This window comes from Lagopus muta, chromosome Z (assembly GCF_023343835.1).
Source record: "Lagopus muta isolate bLagMut1 chromosome Z, bLagMut1 primary, whole genome shotgun sequence".
Classification (NCBI taxonomy): domain Eukaryota; kingdom Metazoa; phylum Chordata; class Aves; order Galliformes; family Phasianidae; genus Lagopus; species Lagopus muta.
The window spans coordinates 37,531,882-37,556,370 of NC_064472.1; the positions used below are offsets into that span (position 1 = coordinate 37,531,882).

General features: G+C 37.1%; 1 protein-coding gene across 3 annotated transcripts in view; it reads left to right on the forward strand.

Moving 5' to 3' along the window:
- PCSK5 (proprotein convertase subtilisin/kexin type 5) overlaps window positions 1-24,489 on the forward strand; it is a 264,954-nt gene that overhangs the window by 226,661 nt on the left and 13,804 nt on the right. For all 3 annotated transcript variants that reach the window (XM_048930511.1, XM_048930513.1, XM_048930512.1), the window contains exons 25-31: window positions 5,380-5,422; window positions 6,765-6,907; window positions 8,104-8,304; window positions 19,666-19,749; window positions 20,293-20,488; window positions 22,727-22,944; window positions 23,861-24,097. In XM_048930511.1, the coding sequence (XP_048786468.1) occupies window positions 5,380-5,422; window positions 6,765-6,907; window positions 8,104-8,304; window positions 19,666-19,749; window positions 20,293-20,488; window positions 22,727-22,944; window positions 23,861-24,097 (1,122 nt within the window). The remainder of the gene's footprint in view (window positions 1-5,379; window positions 5,423-6,764; window positions 6,908-8,103; window positions 8,305-19,665; window positions 19,750-20,292; window positions 20,489-22,726; window positions 22,945-23,860; window positions 24,098-24,489) is intronic.

The following is a 24,489-nucleotide window of genomic DNA, read 5'->3' on the forward strand; positions in this document are numbered from 1 at the left end:
CTTGGTTAAAATACCCATTATCTTCTTCCTCCCTCTTGGTGATATAACTTGTCAAAAACAGGTTAGAATTGAGAAGACAAAGCAGAATTGCTGACAAAAACCCTATAGATAAAAAGAAAAAAACAAAAACAGAAAGAAAGAAATAGGTCAACAAATAGCTTTTCACATAAACTGAAAGATTCAAACCACAGTTCTGGGCTCCAGAACAGATGAAATCTCCTTCATTTTCAAGGTTTGATGAAATAAAAAAATTTCATCTGGGCCCATGTCTAGTTGAAATCCCACTGTGGCTGGACTGTACATTGCAGTTATTTTAATTGAGTAACCATAAAACTAAAACAAGAATGGTCTAAAGGTAGTTAAAATATATAATAACACTTGGTGATGTATTACTACTTGTAGGCTTAGGTTTTTTTTACATTATTGTAAATTATTGTTCATAGGAATGTAAAAGGCAAATAAAATCTAACAGTAACTGTTGAAATCAAACAATTACTGCAGACTGGCCCTTAAAGGAAAACTGCATTGTAATGTAAAATCATTTGCGGTCATTATATTTAATTAATCTGGAAAAGAAAATTAAACCAGACATTAAGTTCCATACACGTAATATCCTCAAATTTTCCTGAGAGCAAAAGTAGCTGAGTGTATTGTCTGTATGTTAGGCTCATGATTGATCCAATAAATACTTCAAGAAATTTAATATTAAAAAAAAAAATTTAAAAAATGATTAAGGGAGAAAAATAAAAGTTACAGTCTAAATACAGATTCTGTTAAATGTACCAATGCACTTAGCTTCAACTCTCAGCTTTATTGCATATATTTGATAAAGTTAAGCAAACATACCAGTCCTTGAAAGATCTGGGTCTAATTATACGAGATACTTTGGGTAAGGGCTACTCTGAAGTACAATAGGCTAGCTATGTAAAGTTTCCAAAATTTGCATCTGTCTAAATGTTGTGAATACTCAGATACAGTGAAACAGCGTCAGGGATTTTCAAAATGCTCTGGAGCTCATTTTTAGGATGGATTATGTAGTAAATATTTCACTAAGCCTCTGAGGTAATACAGCAGCAATCACCTGTAGTGTTCCTCCATATATTCAAAGTGAAACATCCTTCTAGCACAATGCCTGGCTTGTAATGTTAAAATGCCCATACTCCCTCGTAGAGAAGGTAAAAAGCACACAGTACTAACTCCTTTCAACAGAAAGCAAGAATCTTTGTTTTTAACCAGTATTTAAACTTTGCACATTCAAATGTATTGCACTGGAGAAGGGTGGGATGCAGAGAAGGGAACAGGGCTATCACTTTCTTACAGAAAAGAAAAGGAATCAAATTACTTTCTGTATGAACTCCAGATGGTCTTTCCTTATCTAAGAAAACTGTAATAAAAGCAGAAAGTCACCAAGCAGTTTTGTTGAATCGAAGGCCATTCATTTTAAAAGAGATTGAATTCTGTTTCTAGTGCTATTGAGATCACTTCATTCTTCTAAAAGTTGCTCAGACTAATGCAGTGAAAATCAATGCAAATGAGAACTATTAAACATAGATAAAATATTAGCAGTTCTCATGGCAAGAAGTCTTTTGGAGCCTAACATACTAAACAGCCCACTTCTTGTCACAGAAACTTATTCATTTCATGAACAAGTGAGTTCTGAGTGAATATAGGATGAACACACTGACTTCAGCCCCAGCAAGCACTTATCACTGCTAGTCCAAGAACTGACTAGCAGATTTTAAACTGGCAGATTTTAAAGGAGCCACTGTTGAAGAACCACATGGAAATAACCTGAAAGTTCCCTATATTTGCTCTTAAAATTTGTTTCCAAGATTGCTATCTTGCTATCAGGCAGTTTACTTCCTTACATTCCCTTCTAAGCTGTGTTCATTATTCCCCAACAGTTAACAAACTAAGATCAAACATAAAAGCTTCCATTTAAAGGATATGTCTATAAGAGAAAAAACAATAAGGGATGATAAATAATACAGTAGACAAATTCACAGATGGCCTTAGGCCAATCCCAATGACATCATATAGACCTAATTAAATTCTAGGATGGCCTTTACATAGGTAAGAGAGACATTAAGAGAGACACAGCAAGAATAGGAGTCCCCTGACACTGTAACCTCAATTGCAGTATGAATGACAGAGAAAAAATATTTCTTAAAGCCTATGTATTTTCAGAAGGATCACAGTTTATAATCAGAAAGCCAGATGTATGCCCCCTGCAATCAACCTCTGTTTTAAAATGTTATTGAATAATAAATCAGAAACTAAAAGTTTTTCAGTCAGCCTGACTACGTGTTGGAATCAGAAAAGAGATGCATGTATAACTTTATACAGAGCTGTCAGCAGCAGTAAGCAAACAAATTCCTGATACCTGCCACATTTTACACTGGCAATAGCACTCGGTGAGTGCCACTTCTCCCTCTGAAGAGCCTACCATACATGATGTTTGTGGGTTACAAGGTAATTGAACCAGAAACAAACTAGGAAATTCAGAGTCCCCTTTATTTTGTGATCACAAAATTCAACAGAAAATCTATTCTATTTCTACAGTAAACTTAAATGAGATAAAATTTTCATCATTTTAGTTTTACTACACACAATTTTATGAAGTTTTCACATTGCAAAATCATTAAGGAATTTGGATATTCTCCAAAGCCTAGGGTTTGAAGAAAAACTCATTCTCAGATGAAGTGCAGTCATCAAGCTGTTCTCATGACATCTTTGGCTATCTAATATGATATTTGCCATCAGAACTTTTTTCTAAATTTGTATGTGGGCAGCGGAGTACAAGAAGGTGGTGAGTGATTAGACACCAAGATATCTGTGATACTTTTTTGGTTATTTTGCCCTCTCATAAACATGGAACCCAGTCTACAGTCTTAACAAGCTATTTTTATTCATTCATAGATATTTTCTCTTAGATTCTAAACCAGTTTAAAATTAGTTTTTAAGAAAGGCACAGCACCTTGGTTCAGATAACCTATGTATGTACAGAATGGAGAAGAACTCACTTGAGAGAAGCCCTGCCAAGAAGGACTTGAGGATTCTGGTGGATGAGAAGCTAGATATGAGCTTGCAGTATACACTTGAGACTAAAAAAAGTAAATTATTTCCTGGGCTGCATCAAATGAGGGGTGGCCAGCAAGAAGGGAGGGAGGAGACTGTCCCCATCTGCTCTGCCCTCATGAGACCCCACCTGGAGTACTGCATCCAGACTGGGAGCCCTCAGCTCAAGAAGGATGTGGAGCTTTTGGAACAGGTCCAGAGACCAGGAAGACGTTCAGAAGGCTGGAGCACATATCCTATGAAGAAAAGTTGAGGGAGATGAGCTTATTCAGCATGGAGAAGGCTCCAAGGAGACCTGACTGCAGCTTTCCAATACCTGAAGGGAGCTTGTAAATGGGAGGGGGACTTTTTACACATTCTGATAGTGACAGGACAAGGGGGAAGGGCCCTAAACTAAAAAAGGGAAGATTTAGGTTAGATGTTAGGAGGAAATTTTTCAGTCAAAGTGGTGAGGCACTGGCAAAGGATGCCCAGAGAAATTGTGGATGACCCATCCTGGAGGTATTCAATACCAGACTGGATGGGGCCCCAGGCAGTCTGATCTTATGGGTGGCAGCACTGCCCACAGAAGGCAGTTGGGACTGGATGATCTTTAAGATCACTTCCAAATCAAGCCAGTCTATGATTCAATGATTCCAAACACAAGGGGCTTTGCTTAAAGATCTCTTAATAATACATTTTCCAAACTCTTTCCACAGGACACCTGAACATTGTGCCTTAATTTGCAGTCACAGGCGAAATCTGTCGCAATATGTACTCAACAGTATGGGCAAAAACTGACAGTAAAGGAGGAAATAATAGGGTCATCAGAATCTGCCATAGGCAAAAGGGGAGAGAGTCATTTCTTCATGAAAGCTAGAAAGTTAATGGAGTTAGTTAATAAAACTAAATGATTCCAGGAATTTTAACAAAGTCTCTTTAATACATACTCCGTTCTTTCCATGAATATACCATAAGAACTGCATGTGCAAGAATAATTTTCAGAAGGTAGTTAGGACACTGATGCACTTTGCTCTACACTGATCTCTTGCTTATAATTACTCAGTTATCTGAGTAATCATAAGCATGGCTCCCAAGAGTAGAACATACTACAAGGAGGTGGGGGAGAAAGGAAAACAAATATCTCTGTAAGTATTGTAAAAAAAAGAATATTTTTCCACAAAAAAAAATCTCTGGACAAACAACATGTATTTTATCTGGAAGTAAAAGGGTAAAAGAGGACTTCATAGAAAATATTTTAATCTTTAAAGGACATTTCCTTCCTTAACATAACATCTAATTCAAGAAACACTAGATTCGGTGATTACTGTTTCTGATTGTGCCCTAAACAGTAACAAGAATATTGTCATAAATCTGAAACATTTCTGTGAAAAAGTTTACACCTCATAAATAAATTGCTAGAACTACTTACAAAACCAAATGCATGTTGCCTAATAAGTTTGCATGTGTAAAGTGTGATTTATTGTAGACACAACTCAAAGAGATTCAGTGAATGTTTTGCCCTATGAGTACTAATAATATCAAAAATGATTTATAGGTATTTCATGGTTGAAGAGTTTATAAATACATTTGCCTAGGTTGTTGCATTTCCTTCCACTCTGTTCCCTTAGGGATACTTGAGTAAGGTAAAAGAAATTGGAAGCTAACACCAGATAATGAAAGGTTATAGAATACAGTCTTCCCTTCATGCAAGCACAAAGCTATGTCATTCATCGTAAAAGATTTAAAGAGTTTTATAGTATTTTTTGTTCATTCATCAAAATTTCTGAAGGCAAAAATTAATTTTCTGATGAGAATGTTCACCCAAATTTCTTGTTTCCACAGAATAAAGAAAAGTGTTTCTCTAGTTCAGATTTTTTAAGATTAAATGATTACTTACATTTTTTTTTTTCCAGAAAAGCTTGCTTTTAGAAGTGCCAATAAACAAATAAATATATTGAAACTACAGATTTGAATACTTCAGTTTCTCCTTTTAAGATTCGTTTTGCCCAGCTTGAACTCCTGAAACGGTTCTCCACTTCAGAAAATCACTTCCCAATTATTCATCACTTTCTAAGTGCTTTGTGTTGAGGACAAAAACATTACCAATCATTGGAAAAAAACACAGTCAAGGAATTAATTATGGAAGACAATATCTCTAAAAAGTGTAAGCAGGGATCCTGAGAGAAAAATGTTCTAGATATAAGAAGATATGACTGTTATTTCAGTATAAGGAATCTTAATATAAAAATAATGCAAAGTTTTGGCATTCTGGCATTGACTCTGGATTTTATTTACATAATTTCACATTTTTAATTTCAGATGACCCAAGAATCTGCAAGACATGTGTTCCGAACTACTACATGTGAGTATAGCCTTCCATGCAAAAATATGTGCTTAACTACATATACCACATAAATCAGTACAAAAATGACATGTATCTTGTCCAACTCCTACCAAGTATTGCCTATCCAAGAACAGTAACTGTGAAAAAAGCTTGAGAAATGCTGAAAAACTAACCAATCGTACACAGTCAAGACCATTTACAGCTCTACAACTCAGGTATTGATTGATCTTTGTATAGACGAAGAGCAATGAACAGAAAGTGTAGACAAGTAAATTACTTTTTCTGGGTGTAGAACTAGTGTGCACTTATTGTGTTGTGTGTGTTACTAAAGCAGGAACTTAAAAATGTAAAAATGTTTAGCAAGGAAAGAGAAAGTAGTGAAACTGAAACTTTAACTGAAGGGAAATAAGTATGTAACAGTTTTTGAAAAAGATGTACAGGAGATCTCTGCAACCATTACTACGACAAAAAATGAAAAAGGTGTCTAAGCTACTACGAAAAAGCTATCTAATCTCACTGTAAGCAGTGGTTTTGAGAGAAAGAGGTGATAATCCCCCTCTAATCCACTCTTGTGAGGCCCCATCTGGAGTACTGCATCCAAGCCTGGGGCCCCCAGTATAGGAAGGACATGGAGCTCTTGGAGCAGGCCCAGAGGAGGGCAACTAAGATGATCAGAGGGTTGGAGCACCTCTCCTATGAGGAAAGGTTGAGAGAACTGTGCTCGTTTAGCTTGGAGAAGAGAAGGTTCCCAGGAAACATCATTTCCCTTCCCTACTTAAAGGGAAAATATAAACAAGAGGTGGAATGGCTGTTTACCAGGCTGAACAGTGATAGGACAAGGAGGAATGGTTTTAAACTGAAACAGGGGAGGTTTAGGTTAGATATTAGGAGGAAGCTTTTCACTCAGAGGGTGGTGACACACTGGAACAGGTTGCCCAAGGAGGTTGTGGATGCCCCATCCCTGAAGGCATTCAAGGCCAGGCTGGATGTGGCTCTGGGCAGCCTGGTCTGCTGGTTGGCAATCCTGCATATAGCAGGGATGTTGAAACTCAATGATCACTGTGGTCCTTTTCAACCCAGGACATTCCATGATTCTAAGATTCTATGATTCTTTATAGCCATGAAATATGTAATGTCTAAGTATGCATGCATTTTTTTGTGTAAACATTTCTAAAAAATTGAATTATTTGTATTTAAAAATGCTAATTACTTGTTAAGGCTGAAGAGATAACAACAAACACATTCTGAATCCTTCATTAGAGGAATATTTTCTGTTTATGAGAATGATAATAGAGCCTTCCATTACTGTACATAGAAATCGAAGAAACTAAATAACCTCAAATTTTACTTTACGTTATAGGTATAAACAGAGTTGTTATAAACACTGTCCAGACAATACCTACAGTGATGAAACTTCCCTGCAATGTAAAGAGTGTCCTAGCAACTGTGATAGCTGTGACAAGAACAAATGTGACTTTTGTAAGGAAGGCTTTTATCTCTCAGGTAAGCAAAATAATATGTGGCATATACATGAAAGCATATCAGAGGTTTTCCTTAGTGAAAGAGCCTGTATTCAACTTTGTGAGTTCAAAGATCTCTCCTATGGCACAGAGTAGAGGCCAGGGATGTATATGTATATATACATAAAAGATACAACTCCAAATATTTGACAACAAATAGCCAATGCTGGGGGGTGGGGATTTTTTCCCTTTTTTTTAATATGTGTATATATATATGTATTACATATATATATATGATGCATATGTATATATACATACATATCAACTCAAATCTGTTTAATTCAGTCTGTGTGAAAGGAGAGGCTTTCCACTCACAGAAAGACATACACAGAAACATTTCCTTACTGTGGACTTTAAGGTCCACTTAAAGTAATGATTCTTAAACACTGTCAGAAGACTTCTGTTCAGTTACAAAGTTTCACATCAGATTCACACAAGACTCTGAATCTGATGACTTTGTTAGGAAAATATGAATCAGTCAGGTCTAGTTCAGACATAGTGCCAAATATGAAAGTCAGGAAATATTGAGGTTATGATGTTTTCATGCGTTGTCTTCTGTGCATGCCCAAAAGTGAGCTAAAAAATGCACCACATTTACAGAACACTGTGGTCACAACATGAAGTAGCATAGTGGCCTATTTTTCTTTTAACTGAAAAATTATCCTTGCAACAACTTCAAAGGATTTGCAAAAGCATTCAAACACCTGAGCTGAATCAGACTCATCTGAGTTAAGCTTTGAATTCACTAGAAACTGGAGATTCATCTAATCCTCAAAATATGTATACATCAAACAATTTTAGGGAATTCTACATTTAGATTTTATAGAGTCAATAGAAAAAAAAATTGTATTTAATCACAGAACTTAGATTCACACTAAGATTTGTGTTAGATGTGTATATACAGGATTTAAGATATGGATGAAAACCCACCTGCATATTGATTTCAGTGCAGGTGATTCAAAGTTCCTCAAATTTTGTAGAAGCAGCTGAACTGAGTTGAGGATTCACCAAATTTAGTTTCTATATCTACCAAAATGTTCACTACTTCAATATATATTGCTTGTTTGTCTTAATCTGTTTATTGTTGGAGGCAGATATGTGCTCTAGATGAGGTGTCTTCTTGTCCTGATTGGCTGGGGTCAGTTGACAACCCAGTGCTGGGCTCTGTTTCTGCTGCAGGTGGCACATGCGTGACTGAGTGTGGAGATGGCTTCTTCACTGATGACATGTCTAGAGAATGTGAACCTTGTCACAAGAGCTGCACAACATGTGTTGGATACAGCTATGAGAATTGCACTGCATGCCCAAAAGATTTCCAGCTTTCTCATGGACAGTGTCTGAATCCAAGAAATTATCCACCCAGTGGGCAATTCTGGAGTGGTAAGTTGCAACAGACCCCTTTATCTTTTCTTTGAAAATACTAAAAGCTTCAAAAAGAGAACATCAGCATCATGCAATCTGAGTAAAACTACAGTTCAACACACTATCATTTAAAAAAATATACTGACTAAAAACATTGCTTTCATCACAAACAGAAATCCATCTCCTTGCAAATAGCATGACATTTTAATATGCCTTATCTGAAATACTGAGTGTTATTTTATCTAAATATATGAAGGTTTAAATTTTTATTTTTTCTCCCCTCCCATTAAAAAAGATAAAAAAGAAAACAGTTGATGATCAGGGAGTCCCTGGGAGCCCTTCAGGCTATATTTGAGACCAGAACTTTGGCTATTGATTCCCTACAGATTGGTGAATATAAGTTGGAGGAAACAAAAAAGAACCAAATGTATGTTTGTGGTTTACTTAACAGCAACATTTCTTCTTTCTCCTCCTCTCCCAATCAAGAGGAAATGCACTCCACATTACACATGCACTGTTGTCCAAAGGAGTGAACACAGAATGTAAAGCTGCACTGACTTGTGAGTGCAATGAATCTAGACAGCAAGGCTTGCAATTGGTGCTTTTAAACAGTATGCACACCATGCCTTCCAAAACAGAGTAGGATTTCCTCTAGAGTTTCAATACCTGCATAGCTGGTCACTGTAAACAAAGAGAAGAGTGACTAATACAATCTTTTCACTTAGAGTTAGAGGCATCACCTGGAATAACAGACTCAGTTGGGGTGCAGTGTATAAAGAAGTGGGTCAGTTAGACAGGAAACAGTGAAGATGCTCAGAAATCGACAGAGAAGAAAATATTAACAGTTAAAGACTGGGACAAATTAGGGTCTTGGGTCTGAATGAGAAAGTCACAAGAGAAACACAATCACAAAGAATGGAGCACATCAGGTTTCTTTACGTGCAGTCAAACAGAACTTAAAATGCAGAAAAAAATACGAGATTTGACATGGGAAAAAGACACTTTCAAATGGAATAATAGACTAATAGACTCTCTGAGAATCATTTGTAATTTGCATCAGTAGAAGTCTTTGATAATGCATAAAAGACATCTGACAGGAGTGGTTATTAAGGAGAGTGTGAGACTGGATTATTTATGGTCCCTTCAAGTTCTTTTTCTATCAAGCACAACTTTTTTCTGATTTCTATGTCTTTATTTTCTCAAATACTTCAAAGAACAACTCTCCTTGGATCTCTTGCATTAAAAATTAAAATATAGCAAAAATATTTTCAGAAAAAATATTGACCATTTCTAGTCATTACCTATTTAGGAAGAAATGCTGTATCAAAAAGAAAGATTCTTCACATTAGAAAAACATCAGAGAGATCTATAAAGGAGAGATAATAGCAGAAAGTTGGTCTCCATGCATTTCATTGTATTTCATCCAGATGAGTATTTTCCCAATTTTCCCACTCTGTGCTGGGCAAGGACATCTGTAGTTTGGTCTATCTATTAGTTACCTACTTCTACAGTCAAATGTTAGCCTTTTTCTTTTGAGCAGGCACCTGATGTAGGTCTCTATGCATCAGCCTTACTGTGCTGTGGAAACTGTTTTTCTCCACATTGCCTTCTGTATCTCCTTCCTTGCTTAGCGACTTTTCTTCAAGACACATCTCTCCCTGAGCTGTATTGGCTTAAGCATTGGCAACTGTTCTAAAGCCAAACAATTCCCGCTGTGCAGTGTGACAGGGGACCATGAAACCTGACTGGAGGTTCTCCCCCTTCTCAAATAGACTTGCTGGTATGTGGCAGCAGCAGCGGTGTGTAGCTGCTGAGATAGTGACAATGAACTTGGTGATGCTGTGAGCCCCACTGGATCATTTTTCCAAATAGTAATACTTTTCAAGTAGAAATGTTAACGATATCGTCCCTATCTTTACTGAAGTTACACTCTGGATAATTACATTACCAACAGTCTATGAATTTTCTTGCTCAGATACTGTTGGATTATCTGGCTCTTGAAAAAAAAAAATATTTTCATTTGCTAATTAGCAATAAAATATAAATAGTTGAATTTTTTTCATATCATTCATTTATTTTGCTGATGCATTCAAGAAGATACCAGTTGAATCTAGATTTCCAACTGTGTCATTTATATTTGAAACTCTTGCTCCACACTCCATGAATACTCCACACACCAACATTGTTGCTAGATAGAAATTGCAACACAATTCACACCCAAAGGAGGGTTCAAATCACCTGTATAATTTTAAAAAGAAAATAAAGCATAGAAAAACAAAACAAATACAAAAATAAAAACAGTTTCAATATCTGTTACAATGACTTTTTTAATTGTCATAAGATTTCTGAAAACCAATAAAATATAGATGAAGCAGCCACTGTCTTTCACTGCAGTGTTCAACAATATTCCGTAGTCTATAAAGCATAAAAATGAGCAAAATTAAAATCTACCTGCTCTTCTCTAGACTGATAGGAGTAACAGGCCATCTACAGATCTTCTTAAACATTTCTGTAGGGCCTCTTCTTTTCCATTGTGTATTTGAAAGGAGATTATGGGAACTAAGGATTATTTTTTTCCCCACATGGTTGCCAGTTCATGGCAGCTTCCAAAGTTTTCCACTGCTTCCCCAGGATAGATCACCAAACACTTTATCACAATTTACATTTTTGTTCTTCAGGATTTTTTTACAGATACTTTGATTGTCTCCAGGGTGATTTCATCTTGGTAAAATATTGGGTTCTTCCATCCCATCCATTGTCAAACTCACTTTCAAAGGGGAACTTGTCATGCAGTGTGGGTTCTTCAGAGGATATTAAAGTAATTCCATGTTTGTTAACCAGTCCAGTGTGGGCAAATCTGATGCTGCAAGTTGGATTTTGGCTCTCTCTGCTTGTTTATCAAAATGTGCTTTTTCCACTGGATGCTCCTACTCCTCAATACATTTACTCCAGCACAGCACCATGGCAGAGCTACCTCTGAGCTTTAGTGACCCAATGAGCTGATCTAATTAAATAATGTAGGCCAGAAGATTATTAGTCCTCACACTGTAGGGGACTGACCTGGGTGTGGGGGGACAAGTATGAAATAAACAACCTCGCCCCTGTCATGGGAGCACGGATGAAATTGCACCAAGCTCATCCTCAGCACATACGCTGCTCCAGACAACACAGGAAGACAACGCAACTAGGAAGACAGCCAAAATTTCCAAATCCAGTAGTTTACGTCAGTTTTTACCATGTTAGTCTTCTATTTACTCTTTTTCTTCAGAAATGTTACAAGAGAAAGTTGAGGTATTAAACCTTGAACTGTATTTACAAAGAATGAATCCATTTTCCTTTGGCTCATCCAGCCACATGGATTCAGTGGGCTTCACTGTGGTTTTAGTGACTGTGTTGACCTACCATATGGGACAAAATGAGGTTCTGGAAACAAAGACTACTGCTTTATTTGGCTCTTAGGCGAACATAAACTGAAGGGCAGCATGTCAGCCTGCCACAGTGAAACCAACACAGAGTTTGTCAACTGAGAGACTGGTCCATCTAAGAAAGGATTAAAACCTTTGTGAATATGAAATACTCTTTTCCCTCCACCACAACTTGTAAGCTTTCACTTATATATTTTTTTTAAGCAAGGATAAATAATGGGTCAATCTTATGAATATTTATGAGCACAAACTCCAAAACCCAAAACATTCTATAAAAAACAGTTTTCTAAAATTATATTTATTTTGAGAGCATATTCTGCTGGGCAAACAGTCCAATTCATATTAAGAATCTTTAAGAAGTCACATAAAGGTCTGAAATAGTGAAACAGACCTTGTCTGGTATCCTGGCTTTCAAAAAGACAGGGTCAGCCAAGAAGGGAGAAAAAAAAGCAAAAGAAATTGAGCTTGTGTTTGTAGTATAAAACATCTGTATTTTATCTCATGTACCAGATGATAAAATGACTTTGGAAATCAGGAGATATACCAGTGTAAACTTGATTCACCAACTGAACACACACTGTTTCAACTAGATTAGAAGTTTTGTACATCAGGTCTTCATTTTACCTGTATACTGTAAATACAGCATCTTGAAAATTCATTCATTCATTTACCACATTTTTCTGAAAATTACAAAAGGAAAAAAAAAGATGTGTAATGAGATCTGTTCTTGATGCAAACACAAAATGGAATATATATTTCTTTACGTGTAGATTATACATGCTGTAATAAATTATGCAGCAAAATAGCAGTTGGTTCTGTTTTCTATTGCATACCAGTCCCAATGAGAGCAATCTCCTACAAACAGTCAGTGACTAACTGCATCCATCTTGTGTACTTTCCTTTTCCTAATTACAGAATAAAACAAAACCAGTAAAAATGCATTGCACCAGAAGAGTTCTGATTGAGAGAAAACAATAACTTGGGCTTTAAAAGAATTATTATTTTTGTCTCACCTTAATGCAGCTGTGAAGCTATGCAGATATACATGCAGAGGTCTCAGAACAGAGAAGGAAAGAAAAAAAGTGGAATGAGATGAGCAGAAGACTGTAGGGAAATCAGCAGCAGGAAAGAAGAGATCACAGTTACCCAAATGAGAAAATGTTATGACATTTAGCGTATAGAATCAGAACATCATGGAAAGAGTTAGGAGGCCTTTTTAAGCATCATCCAGATGTGAAAATTTGAGGTGCTAGAGACACAAATAAAAATGATTCACTATCCCATACATTCTGAGGCATGTTGATTTCATATTCTAGCTATTTGTAAAGTACTGGTATGGTTGTTTAAAGATAACCAGACTCAGAATTAATGGTTGTTGCAGACTGTAATTTACTTTTCAGCACTCCTAAAATTCCCTTAGATTTACAGTTCATATAAGTCTTTGAAATGGGATAGGTCTAGTATTTTATTACAGAAATATATTGTTTTCATTATGTTTTATGTATGTATGCAATTGTAATTACCTCAAGGAGATATGTAACCTGTTTTTTGTCTTTTTTCCCTGATCGTATCAATTTTGCTAAGCCGGTTCCATGTACAGCATAAAACCTGACAAACTAGGTAGCATCTCAGCTGGATTATATTCAAATCACATCCCACTACACAGTGCAAAAATACGTGCGCATGTTTCTTTATGTATTCTTCCCTTCTAGAACTGTGCCATGATCCAACAGTGAAATAACTTGCAAAAGTACTCTTCTTCATAGAACTCTGTCTTTTAAGCTATAAGCTAAGGAAGTGTGAACCATTGTGAACCAGAACTAGAAATGTGTACCAGTAGCAATTTTGATAGCAACTTTGAAGTAAAAATTTTTTGTTAGGCCTCCCTTTTGTTTAGAGAAAATCATGAATAAAAGAATCTGAAACTAGAGAAAATAAGCCAGCTATTATCTGCCTGAACACTTATTGCTTGCATTACTTATTAAGTCCATTGTCCATTATGAGTGGATAGAGAGAGCAAGATGGACAGCAGAGAACATGAGTATATACAAGCAAGAACTGTTATACTGCAGTTATGACTTAAGACAAATTAAAGCATGGACCATAAGCTGTTTCAAATGCCATTACATTCAAAGCTAAATCTTTTAAGATATGGCCATTTCTCAGCTCATATGCCTTGAGATTTTGGAGGGCTTTTTTGTGTTGAAGTTTATTTTTAGTAGGACTTTCATTTTCCACAACAAGCAGTAAGCATGTGAAGACGATCACACTTGTTTCCCCAAAGACCTAAATTTTTCACCCTGAATACTTTTGAGAACTCATTTAATCTTTCACTCAAATCAAATAGAAAAACTGGGGGAGACAGTTAAAAAAAATACTTAAGTAAAATGAAAGAGAAATATGGATTCCTTGTCTTAAATGAGATGATAGAGGTTTTTTTTCATTAATTCTGTTTGGAGATCAGAGGTAAAATCTTACAGCATTAGGTTTAAAGAAACTCTGCCATTGTCTCATTTATGTCTCATTCACAAGCTCAAATGAGGAAAGAAAACTGTTGTAGTTTAACACAAGCAGCTGAGCCCCACACAGCCACTCGCTCACCCCTCACAGTTGGTAGAGGAGAAGATCAGAAAGCTAAAATGAGTCATGGGTAGAGATAAATGGACTTTAATAAGAAAAAGAAAGAACAGAAGAAGAAAAGGAAATGGGAATAAAAGAAAAGAAAAAGAAAAACTCAACAAGGGGGAAAAAAAGCAATTGATAAACAACACAATTGTTCACCACAAGATGACTGATGCACAGACAACCCTTGAGTAATGGAAGACCGGACAGCCAACTCAACCCTGGCTTTTGTTGCTGAACATAGCGAGAAATTGAGAGTTTCTCTTTTGGAGAGTGGAGTCAGCTGCCCTACCCAGCCTGGCACAGCACTGTGTGAAATAGAAGACTCCTCGGCACTGCAAAAACACTGCTCTTCAGCAACTAAATGAACTACAGTTTTCATCACAAATCCAAAACATGGCATTATGGGAGCTACTATGAAGAAAATTACCTCAACCAAACCAAGACAAAACCTCAATCTTTGAATTTGATAAGCCCTCAAACAGACTGAATAGGCAGAGTACTTGGTAGCTGCAGAGCTGCAGTGAGGCTTAGCTCAAATAAAGGCATGGCATGCCTTTATTTAACTGGGGAGGCTGAGCTGCATATGTCAAAGTTGTTACTGATTCTGACAAAGAGACAAGAATCAATGTGACATTTAGTCAAATTCTGGCTTGAGTATTTTTAAATAGAAGATGTTTTGGGTTGAAAACCCAAAAAGGAATATTAGCATAAGGATAAAAACAGCTCAGTAGATCTGAAAAGGTCATACATTTTGGCCTTAAAAAAGAGTAGAGCAGAACAAGGGTAATAATAGAATATAGTGTTTTTTCAGGTTCTACATTCCATTTTTAGAGTATGGATGGTTAGCCATTCTACATCACAGACTTACAGCTTCTACATTTAAAAGTTTTGTTCACAACCATAAGAAAAAAGTTAATGGAGATCTTGTAGAACTCACAAGTACATAATGGTAGCCTTTAGGGGTCATGAGGAAGGCAAAACCCAACAAAGCAGATCACGGTGCGCCATGAGCTTTGTCCTTACACAAGACTTGCATTTGGGTAAGGACATACGATATGTCTGAGCTGGCAATTCTTTCTGATGGCCACCAAACTCTTCCCTTAAGGACAGACAACTTTGTTATTTGTAATTTAATTAGTTTTTCCAGTATATTAGTAGCCTCACTTGTCATAGCGTGCTGAGTGAAGTTTTCACTGGTGAGTTGAAGACTTTTTAATAGCTAACAACTGCGAGTTAAAGTTTTCATTTATCGTTATTCCAAAGGCCGAAGAAATATGATTTGCGTGACAAATTTTCTTGATGGTTTTGTAGGGCTGTTCTTGGGAAACTTTGTTCTTTGAAGTAATATGCACAGGTTTCTGTAGCAAAATATTTTGCATCATATTTACCCATTTTGGAAACATTTTCTCTGCAGGAAAGTTACATTTAATAAGTTCTCTTTATTCTGAACTTGCATTTTTGTGGTGTTTTTCAGTGAATGAAATCCTGTTTAAAGTCAGTAAGAGTTCTATCAGAGGAAAAACTCATTTTAACTTTCCAGATTATTATTTTCCTAAGTAGATCAATAAATTTTAAGTTTTTCATATTTCTCCTAACAGTCCCCAGCTGAGACATTTGAGTGCTTATACTTGGCTGAAAAGGTAGACCTAAGCCAAGTAACAGAAGCACAACTGCTTGTGTACATTCCCCTCTGGTGGTAACTAGCACACACTGCAGAAAGCAGTAAGTTGTGCCAAACCGGGTAAGATTAACTGGAAATAATTCTTTTTTTTTTTTTAAAAAAAAAAAAAAAAAAAAAAAAAAAAAAAAAAAAACCCTTATTTTTCAATTGTAAGGGTTGAAATATTTTGAAACTGTGAACTCATTTAAACATTCTTCAGCAGTAGTTAACTTGTCTGCTTAACTTTATATTACTGCTATGTATTTTCTATATTGCACCAGCTCTTTTGCCAAGATAAAGGTTCTTTTTCTTTGGCAATACATACTTCAGCAGTATTTCTGAGCTGCTTCTTCCCACACACAAATGGCATTAAATTACAGTACCTAAAACTGCCCAGTAGGGATTTTCAAAGAAACAAAATAAAACTTTTAAGGCAGAGAAAAGTAGCTAGATGAAAAGCTGTTGAGAAGGGAAATGAAAAATTGTTTTTCATATTTTTTTTGTTTATGCATATTTATAAAAGATCAGTGAATGGAAAAATCCTGAAAGCTTATCAAATAACTGATGAAGGAACTGAGGATGTTACAGGCCAGTGGGGACTGTGGCTTGCATACCAACCTCAGTAGTGTAGCTGATAGGACAGAAAGAAGGGATGCCATCAAAAGGGACCTGGACAAACTTGAAAAGTGGGCCCATGTAAACCTAATGAGGCTCAACAAATTTAAGTGCAAGGTGCTTCAACTGGGGCAGACACAATTACAGTCTGAAAAAACAACTCATTTAGATCTAAAAAAACTGCTAAAAAGGACTTAGTAAATCTGGTGAACAAAAAGCTAGAATCGAGCGTGCAGAGTGTGCTTGCAGCCCAGAGGGACAACAGTATCCTGGGACAGAAAGAGATGTGGCCAGCAGGGACAGGGAGGACATCCTCTCCCTCACTCTGCCCTAGTGAGGCTCCATCTGGAGTACTGCATCCAGGTCTCGAGCCCTTAGTACAAGAAGGATACAGAGCTGTTGTAGCAAGTACACAGGAGTCCAGAAGGATGATCAGAGGGGTGGAATAACTCTCATATGAAGAAGGGCTGAGGGAGTTGGGCTTGGTCAGCTTGAAGAAGAGAAGGCTTGAGGGAGACCTCACTGCAGCATTTCAGTACTTAAAGAGAATTTATAGTCAGGAAGGAGATCAACTTTTTACCTGGGCAGATAGTTACAGGGCACGTGGGAATGCTTTTAAACTAGAAGAGGGGAGATTTATATTAAATGTAATTGGGAAATTTTTCACTCAGAGAGTGATGAGGCACTGGCATAGGCTGCCCAGAGAAGCTGTGAATGCCCATCCCTGGAGATGTTCAAGTCCAGGTTGGATGGGTCTCTCAACAGCCTGATCTGGGGGTTAGCAACCCTGACCACAGCAGGGAGCTGGAACTTCTAGATCTTCAAGGTCTCTTCTTATCCAAGCTATTCTATGATTCAATGATCTTATGATTTTATGATCCACAACAAGAGAATAAAAAACCTGAGTGCTGTTCAATTCAGTAAAATTAAGAAAATTTAGATTTCTCACAGTATTCCTTATATTCTTAGAGGTGACAAGAATTCAGTAAGGATTTTTTTCAATAATTAAGTAAGGACAACTATATATAGCTAGGAAATAATGCCTTGAAAAAAATCTGTCAGTAATTTTTGCATCTCACAGAATGAGCAATGATCAACTGGAAGGTTTCTTTGAGTATTATTTAGATAAGAAAAGTGAAAGCATTAGCATGCTAGTAAGGTTAGGTGCATCTGCAGATCTGGCAGAGGCTTGGACTGCCTCAACACTCAAGGGCATTTAAACACACTTTAATCTGCTGAAAGAGCATACTGTAACCTGAAATAGAAAAAAAAAAGAAAAAGAAAGAAAAAAAAAAGGACTTCAGCAGAGGAAAAAGCCATAGAAAATACATCAATACATTGACAAGTGAAGGCAAGGATATACATTCACAGGAAATGCCACTGCAGAAAGCCTCACAAGACAACCACACCTTCCTAATTTAAAGGGCTAAGAAAAGCAAACTTACATGTTCATTCTTTTCAAGAAGGATGAAATTTATAGGCAACTAAAACCATTATTTTAAAATTAACTTGCAGCTCTAGTACTTTACTTTCTTAACCACATGGCTGTTAATCCATATGTAAATATACAGCTTGTGCATAGGTAACACAAGGGACAGAGCCAAATCAGGGTTTTTCAAGAAATCTCTCTTTAACTGTGAATCTAACTCCAACAGCATTAATCTGACTACGGAGAGTCCCAGCCCTGATAACGTGCTGCTTTATTCTTATATGTACATTTTACTGCAGATCTCTGGCCTGTCCCTAGACCCTGAAATTCTCTTAGACCTTTGTTCAGAGAGAGCAGAGATGCTACAGCCAGAATGATGATAACGCCTTAGTAATTTCCTACCATATCCACAGTTCTTCAGTATTGTGCCAGTCATCAAGATTTATAACACTACAGGCATTCATTCTCTTGTTCAAATTTATTTACACATATACTATATTTCTACTAATAGTCTCTCCGTTGTGTAAAATTCCTACCATTTTTCCTTGTGGGAAGCAGCTGTATATACAATCCAGCTCTTCTATTTCCTCCTTTTAATCAAAGCTTTTTCTTCTGTTTTTCATTCAAAATATCAGCTTCCAAAATAATTTTTTCTGTAACGGGCAGAAAAAAAAAGTGTATGAACACCATTTAGATGGTAGTAGATAGTGTTAGTCAGTCCCTCAACTTATACAAGCCAAACACATTTAATTGGTAGAACGAGTTGGATGTGCTGAGGTACTAAGTTGTCTGTGTCCGTTGCTTCATTCTTTATTTTAGGTTTCCAGAAAAATTAAAAGACTACTGTCTTCTGTCATTAAAAGACTACTGTCTTCTGCTCATTATTACTTCCTCATCACATTTTCATTATCCCTTTGTTATAATTGCTTGGCTCAACATGCAGTCTCACACACTGAGGCAACAGAATTTATTTGCTTTTAGTACAATCCTTGAATATCTTTGGCACTGAGCCTATGCAAAGCATAACTAAGGTCTTAGCTTCCTGAAGGCATAAAAATTCAATTTGAAATACATCCAGATGCTTTTTTTTGGAGGGAAATAGCAGGCAATAACACTGGGGAGAATTAGTTTACCTATCATCTTTCCAGACGTTTCCCTTTCCTTCTCAGAGATTTCTCCCTTAGATACAAGGTAATGGTCTGACAGGCAGCTAGTACAAAAGCTCAACAAAACTACCTCACTGCATCAAGTCCCCCAAATTGACGTACCTTCCTCTTCCTCTTGTTTGTAATCTTTCAGGAGTACAGATTGGAATTTGGATTTGGAGCACTGCTCTGAAACTAAAACTATTTGGCTAAACTGTCCTCATTTGTGATAAGAAGTCTAGAATTGTGCTTTAGTGACTCTCAGGATAATTTTTCTATTTTCCTTTATTACTGTTCTTAATTTAAGAGCGTGGAGTTGAACACAGTAATCAACTTTTCCAGCTTCAAGCTCTAATTCCAAAAATCCAAGGAGACACTCTAACAACAGCTTAAGAAAAAGCCAGAGGGAACAATCTTCCCAGAGTGAGGTGAAATGAGCAAAACAGTCTAAAACAGGCTTGTATTTTCTTTTAATTCCAGCTGCAAAAAAACAGTTGCAACCATGTGATCCTTCATGTAGAACCTGTGACAAATCTGCTGACAGGTGCACTTCATGTCCAGAAGGTGAGAGACTTAAGCTTCTTTGAGTAAGATTTGCAAAAGACAAAATATACTGTGTGTTACATACTTCAATGGAATATTTGCAATCATGATCACTAGAAAGTCCATTAGCAGCTTAAGGCACAATGAACTAGAAAGTCCATTAGCAGCTTAAGGCACAGTCTGGTAAATCAACAGCTGAAGAGAGACATCAGCTAGGATCTAATCACATACCCTTATAAATAAGGGTGGGTTTTGCTCCTTTTATTTCTCTTCAATCAAAATTTGTAGACATGATGAAGGTATTACTGAAGAGGGCTTTATTCAGAGAGATGTACTAAATAAACCTGATGATTCTTTCTAACCTTAAATTTTAGTGAAGTTTTTGAATTACTACATTTCCCAGCTACTTCAAGAAAATGTTTAAAGAATGTTTTATTCATGCTTTCAGGCATCAGAAAGTCAGACTTCCATGAAGATGAAAGCATTTTTGTAGCCACCAAAGGCAAATCTTTTGGATATATTTCTAATTGGTGTTTATTGCCACTTGGGTTTCTGTTTTGCTAGGAAAATTTCTTGCCCACAGTACATGTGTCTCTCAGTGCCCACAACAAACTTTTGCCGACGTTGGAAGTGGGAAGTGTGAAATGTGCATGGACAATTGTGAGGTCTGCTCCGATCCCTGGCACTGCCAGAAGTGTCAGGCTGACCAAGGACAGTCTTTCTTCCTCCACAATGGCAGATGCTTACAGGAATGCCCTGAGTAAGTAGCCCCTGTTACATTCCTCACTGAGCTCCTTCTCTTTTTGTAATCTAAATCCTTAATTTTGGCTTTTTAAAAGAAAGGTAAATGTAACTTGGGTATTAAAAAATACCACAAGGTAAAAGTCATTTTCAGATGGCCTGAGTAAATAAAATTTTCTATGATTTAGAGAAGAAGTGAAAAATCGAAAGTGTAACTAGATATGTAATGCTATGACAGATTTTACTGCTCCCATTGTCTTCAAAAGGACTACAGTGTTTCAGGATGTTCTTCATGGGGAATGACAGTAAGTGTCTAGTCCTTCTCGTAACCTGTCCTTTACTCAGAGTAGTAGAGAGTAAGGGTGTGAACAACTTATTTAGGATGCCATCTATAAGGAAGTGGAAAAACTTCTTTTCTTTGAGCATGACCGAGCACTAGAACAAACTGCTCAAAGAGGCTGTAGAGTTTCCATCTCTGGATGTATTTAAAACTCATCTGGGCATTTCGACATTTTCCTGTACAACCTAAACTAGAGAACCTGCTTTAGCAGAGGGTTGAAGTCAATGATCTCCAGAGGTCCCTTCCAATGATTTTGTGATTCTGTGAAACAAGAAAGTGAACGTTTCAGAGATCTGATATGGAAATAAAGTAGCCTGTTAGGTTTTTCTATTCTTGGCTTACAACATTTAATTTTTACTCTAATAAATGGAATTAACTTCACTATCTCAGGTATTCCTGTTTTCTGTGCTTTCTTTGTTAGTATTCATCAAAGCTACATATATATGTATAAAACCTATGCTATGTAATATGAAACTCTCACTTGAATAATCTTTCTTTTAAGAAAAATGTCCACCTTCTGCTTTTCTTATTACTAGCACAAATTCTTTGGCAGAATTTTCACGCTAACTTTGTCATATAAGTAGACAAGGGGCAGTGAAACAGATTCTGACTAGCATAGTTCAGAACAAATGCAAAGTATCTGCTGCATTACAGGAGGAAAAAGAAATCAAAAACTGTGAAAGGAAAAGGAAGGGAAGGGAAGGGAAGGGAAGGGAAGGGAAGGGAAGGGAAGGGAAGGGAAGGGAAGGGAAGGGAAGGGAAGGGAAGGGAAGGGAAGGGAAGGGAAGGGAAGGGAAGGGAAGGGAAGGGAAGGGAAGGGAAGGGAAGGGAAGGGAAGGGAAGGGAAGGGAAGGGAAGGGAAGGGAAGGGAATTTTTTAGAGATTTTTTTATAATTTCTGACAGAGGACACTGAAATACTGAGCTAGAAGAACACTCTAGACTGGAACTAAAAAAGGGACTATCAGAAATAGATGCAGGATTACGAATAAAGATTAGGGGAAAAAAAAATAAAGAAGGAAGATTAGAATAGATGACAGGAAAAGCTCTTCTTAATTTTTCTCTAGCCTTGCTTCTAATACACCTCCCCTCACCTTCTGTGGAAATGTAATCTCTAGGAAATCATATCCTGCTACCAGATTTGTTTAAGTGAAATACGTGTTTGCATACATGTAAATTAATAATCATCTGAAAATAGAGAGTTGCTTTTCCCTCTATTTTCTAACATTTTCATTTTGAGAGTATAGGCAGACTGGATTGCATCCCTCCTCTCCTAAAACATAGGCCTACTTTCTTGTTGTTTTCTTCATGACTAATTGCCTCAACCTGGGCTGCCTACAGCAGCTTTCACACCATAGATGCTGGTGAAACTTGCTCCTCCTTCCTGTCTTACTGTCACTGCACACAGCTGCTTAAACATTATGGGTTTATTGCCCGTTTAATCCAGCCTTTCCTTATTCTTCCTAGCTTTGACGCTTGTGGGCTTCTTCCTTCTTCCATCTGGGATTAATGAGGTGATGTGTCTCATTCTTTCTCTGCCATCATCACTGAGAGTTGGTCATGGGAGTATAGAGTCTTTCTTTTCCTAGATACTATAGACCCTCCTATTTTATGGAAGTGGCAAACCAAGAAAGTGGTGGGAAAGGAAGTCCAATATGCCTTAGTGTAGGTGTAAAAATAAGAGAAGGCCAAATTCCCTTCTTGGTACTAGGCATGTACATTTTCTGCTTGCAGACACAGAAGGTGTAAATTGAGTGGAGGACAAGTAACTAAATGTGTGAGAAACCCTTTAGATCCAATGAAATAAGTGCACTGGCAAAGTCAATAGACTCACATATGCTCGTAATTCTTAATGGACTGGACTGTGGTAAATATATGCTGACCAACAGTTTGCTTTGTGTTTTATTTTTACTCAATAGGGGATACTTCAATGATTCTGGGACTTGCAAGGAATGCAGTGGTTCCTGTAAGACATGTGAGGGAAGTGCTACCAAATGCCAGTCATGCAAAAGTCCTTTGCTTCTGGAGCAGTGGGAATGTAAACCTACCTGTTCACAGAAACATTTTGCCTTTGATGGAATCTGTAAACATTGCCCTGCTATGTGTCTGGAGTGCATTCACAGTGAAACGTGCAAAGGTATTACAAAGAACTGCTTGTGACTTGGCTACAGTCTGTCTAGATCAGTCTAGGAGCAGACTGACAGAATAACAGACCTGAAAAGAAATTCTGCAAACCAAACCAAACCAAACCAAGGAAAAACTCCTCTAAGACAGAGGCTAAGCAAATGGTGCTTTATGAGGAGATTCAGTCTAAACTGGGCACCTGTAAAGTGATTTCATCTTGCTTAGTGTGTTCCTGTTGTTCTTCAGATATCTATATTGGTTTGATGCCAGCTTATTGTATTCATGTCTAAATACCTAAATACACATGCACACCACTGTGAAATACAGAATGCTTCTTTCCTAGTTTGATTAAACTTTATGTCTCTTTGCAATACTACTCACAGCAGAGAATAAAACCTTTGTAATGAAACATTATCTAGTAATGCATACTTGGGAAAAACTTCAATGTGCTCATGAGTCTGAATGCACACCAGAATATTCAGGATAATTAATATTTAGCAAATTATACACAAACATGGAGGAAAAAGAAAATCAAACAACACTATTAAACCAAGTACTCATAAGAAAGTTAACAGATGAATCCAAGCTCTAGCCAAACATTCTGACCAAATATTCCAACCAGATTCATATAATAACAAATCAAACAGAAGTTCAGAAATAAGCAACTATGTCCACCAGTATACAGTGGCAGAATTGTTTGGTTATCATCAATAACAAAATGAATAGCTGATTTCACTTCTCAGACCCTTGAGAAGAAACAGAAATGCTCAGTGAGAGCTAGGCTATGATGGGCAAGTTGGAGGGGAAAAGTTAGAAGAGAACATACGTTCCAAGCCATCTGCTTGTCTCCTGTTATGACATGCACTGCTCCCTCACATACTGAAGTCAGCATAAGCAGTTTTGCTTACTCTGTTTGTTGTTCTCTGTAGAGTGTGTGGATGGGTTCTTCCTGCATGAAGGGAAATGTGTAGAGGACTGCCCTACCCAGTTCTATGCTGAAGACAATCACTGCTTTCCCTGCCATGGAGACTGCAAGAACTGCAACGGACCAGACTCAGACGACTGTACTGAGTGTGCAGTCAGCTACTTTGTCCTATATGATGGCATGTGTTCTGAAGAGTGCCCTGAAGGGACTTACTATGAAGATGAGACTGAAGACTGTCAAGGTTGGTAGCTGCTGTTTTCTCCAGAATGGCAGTAAGATAGAAGTAGACTAGCAAAACACTATTCTAAAAAGACCTGCCCTTCCTGACTATGTCCATCTATGTTTTGGAAATGGAGGGGATAACAAAGGCAGAAGAAATATCAAGCACAGTTTACAAAAATTGGAGAAAGTGCAAGAGAGGAAGGCAACGAAACTGGAATGTGTTTATTGAACTACTCTGGTAAAACACTGAGCATTGCTGGAGACAGTAAGTTGAAAATCACTTCTCAGTCATTGAAAAAGGAAACCTAAGGAACTGGCTGCATGACCTCAAAAATAGTGAATAGTTTGACTACGCAGAACCAGAGATTTTTCTCTGTTTCTCTCAGCCTTTCACTCTGAGATGGAAACTGC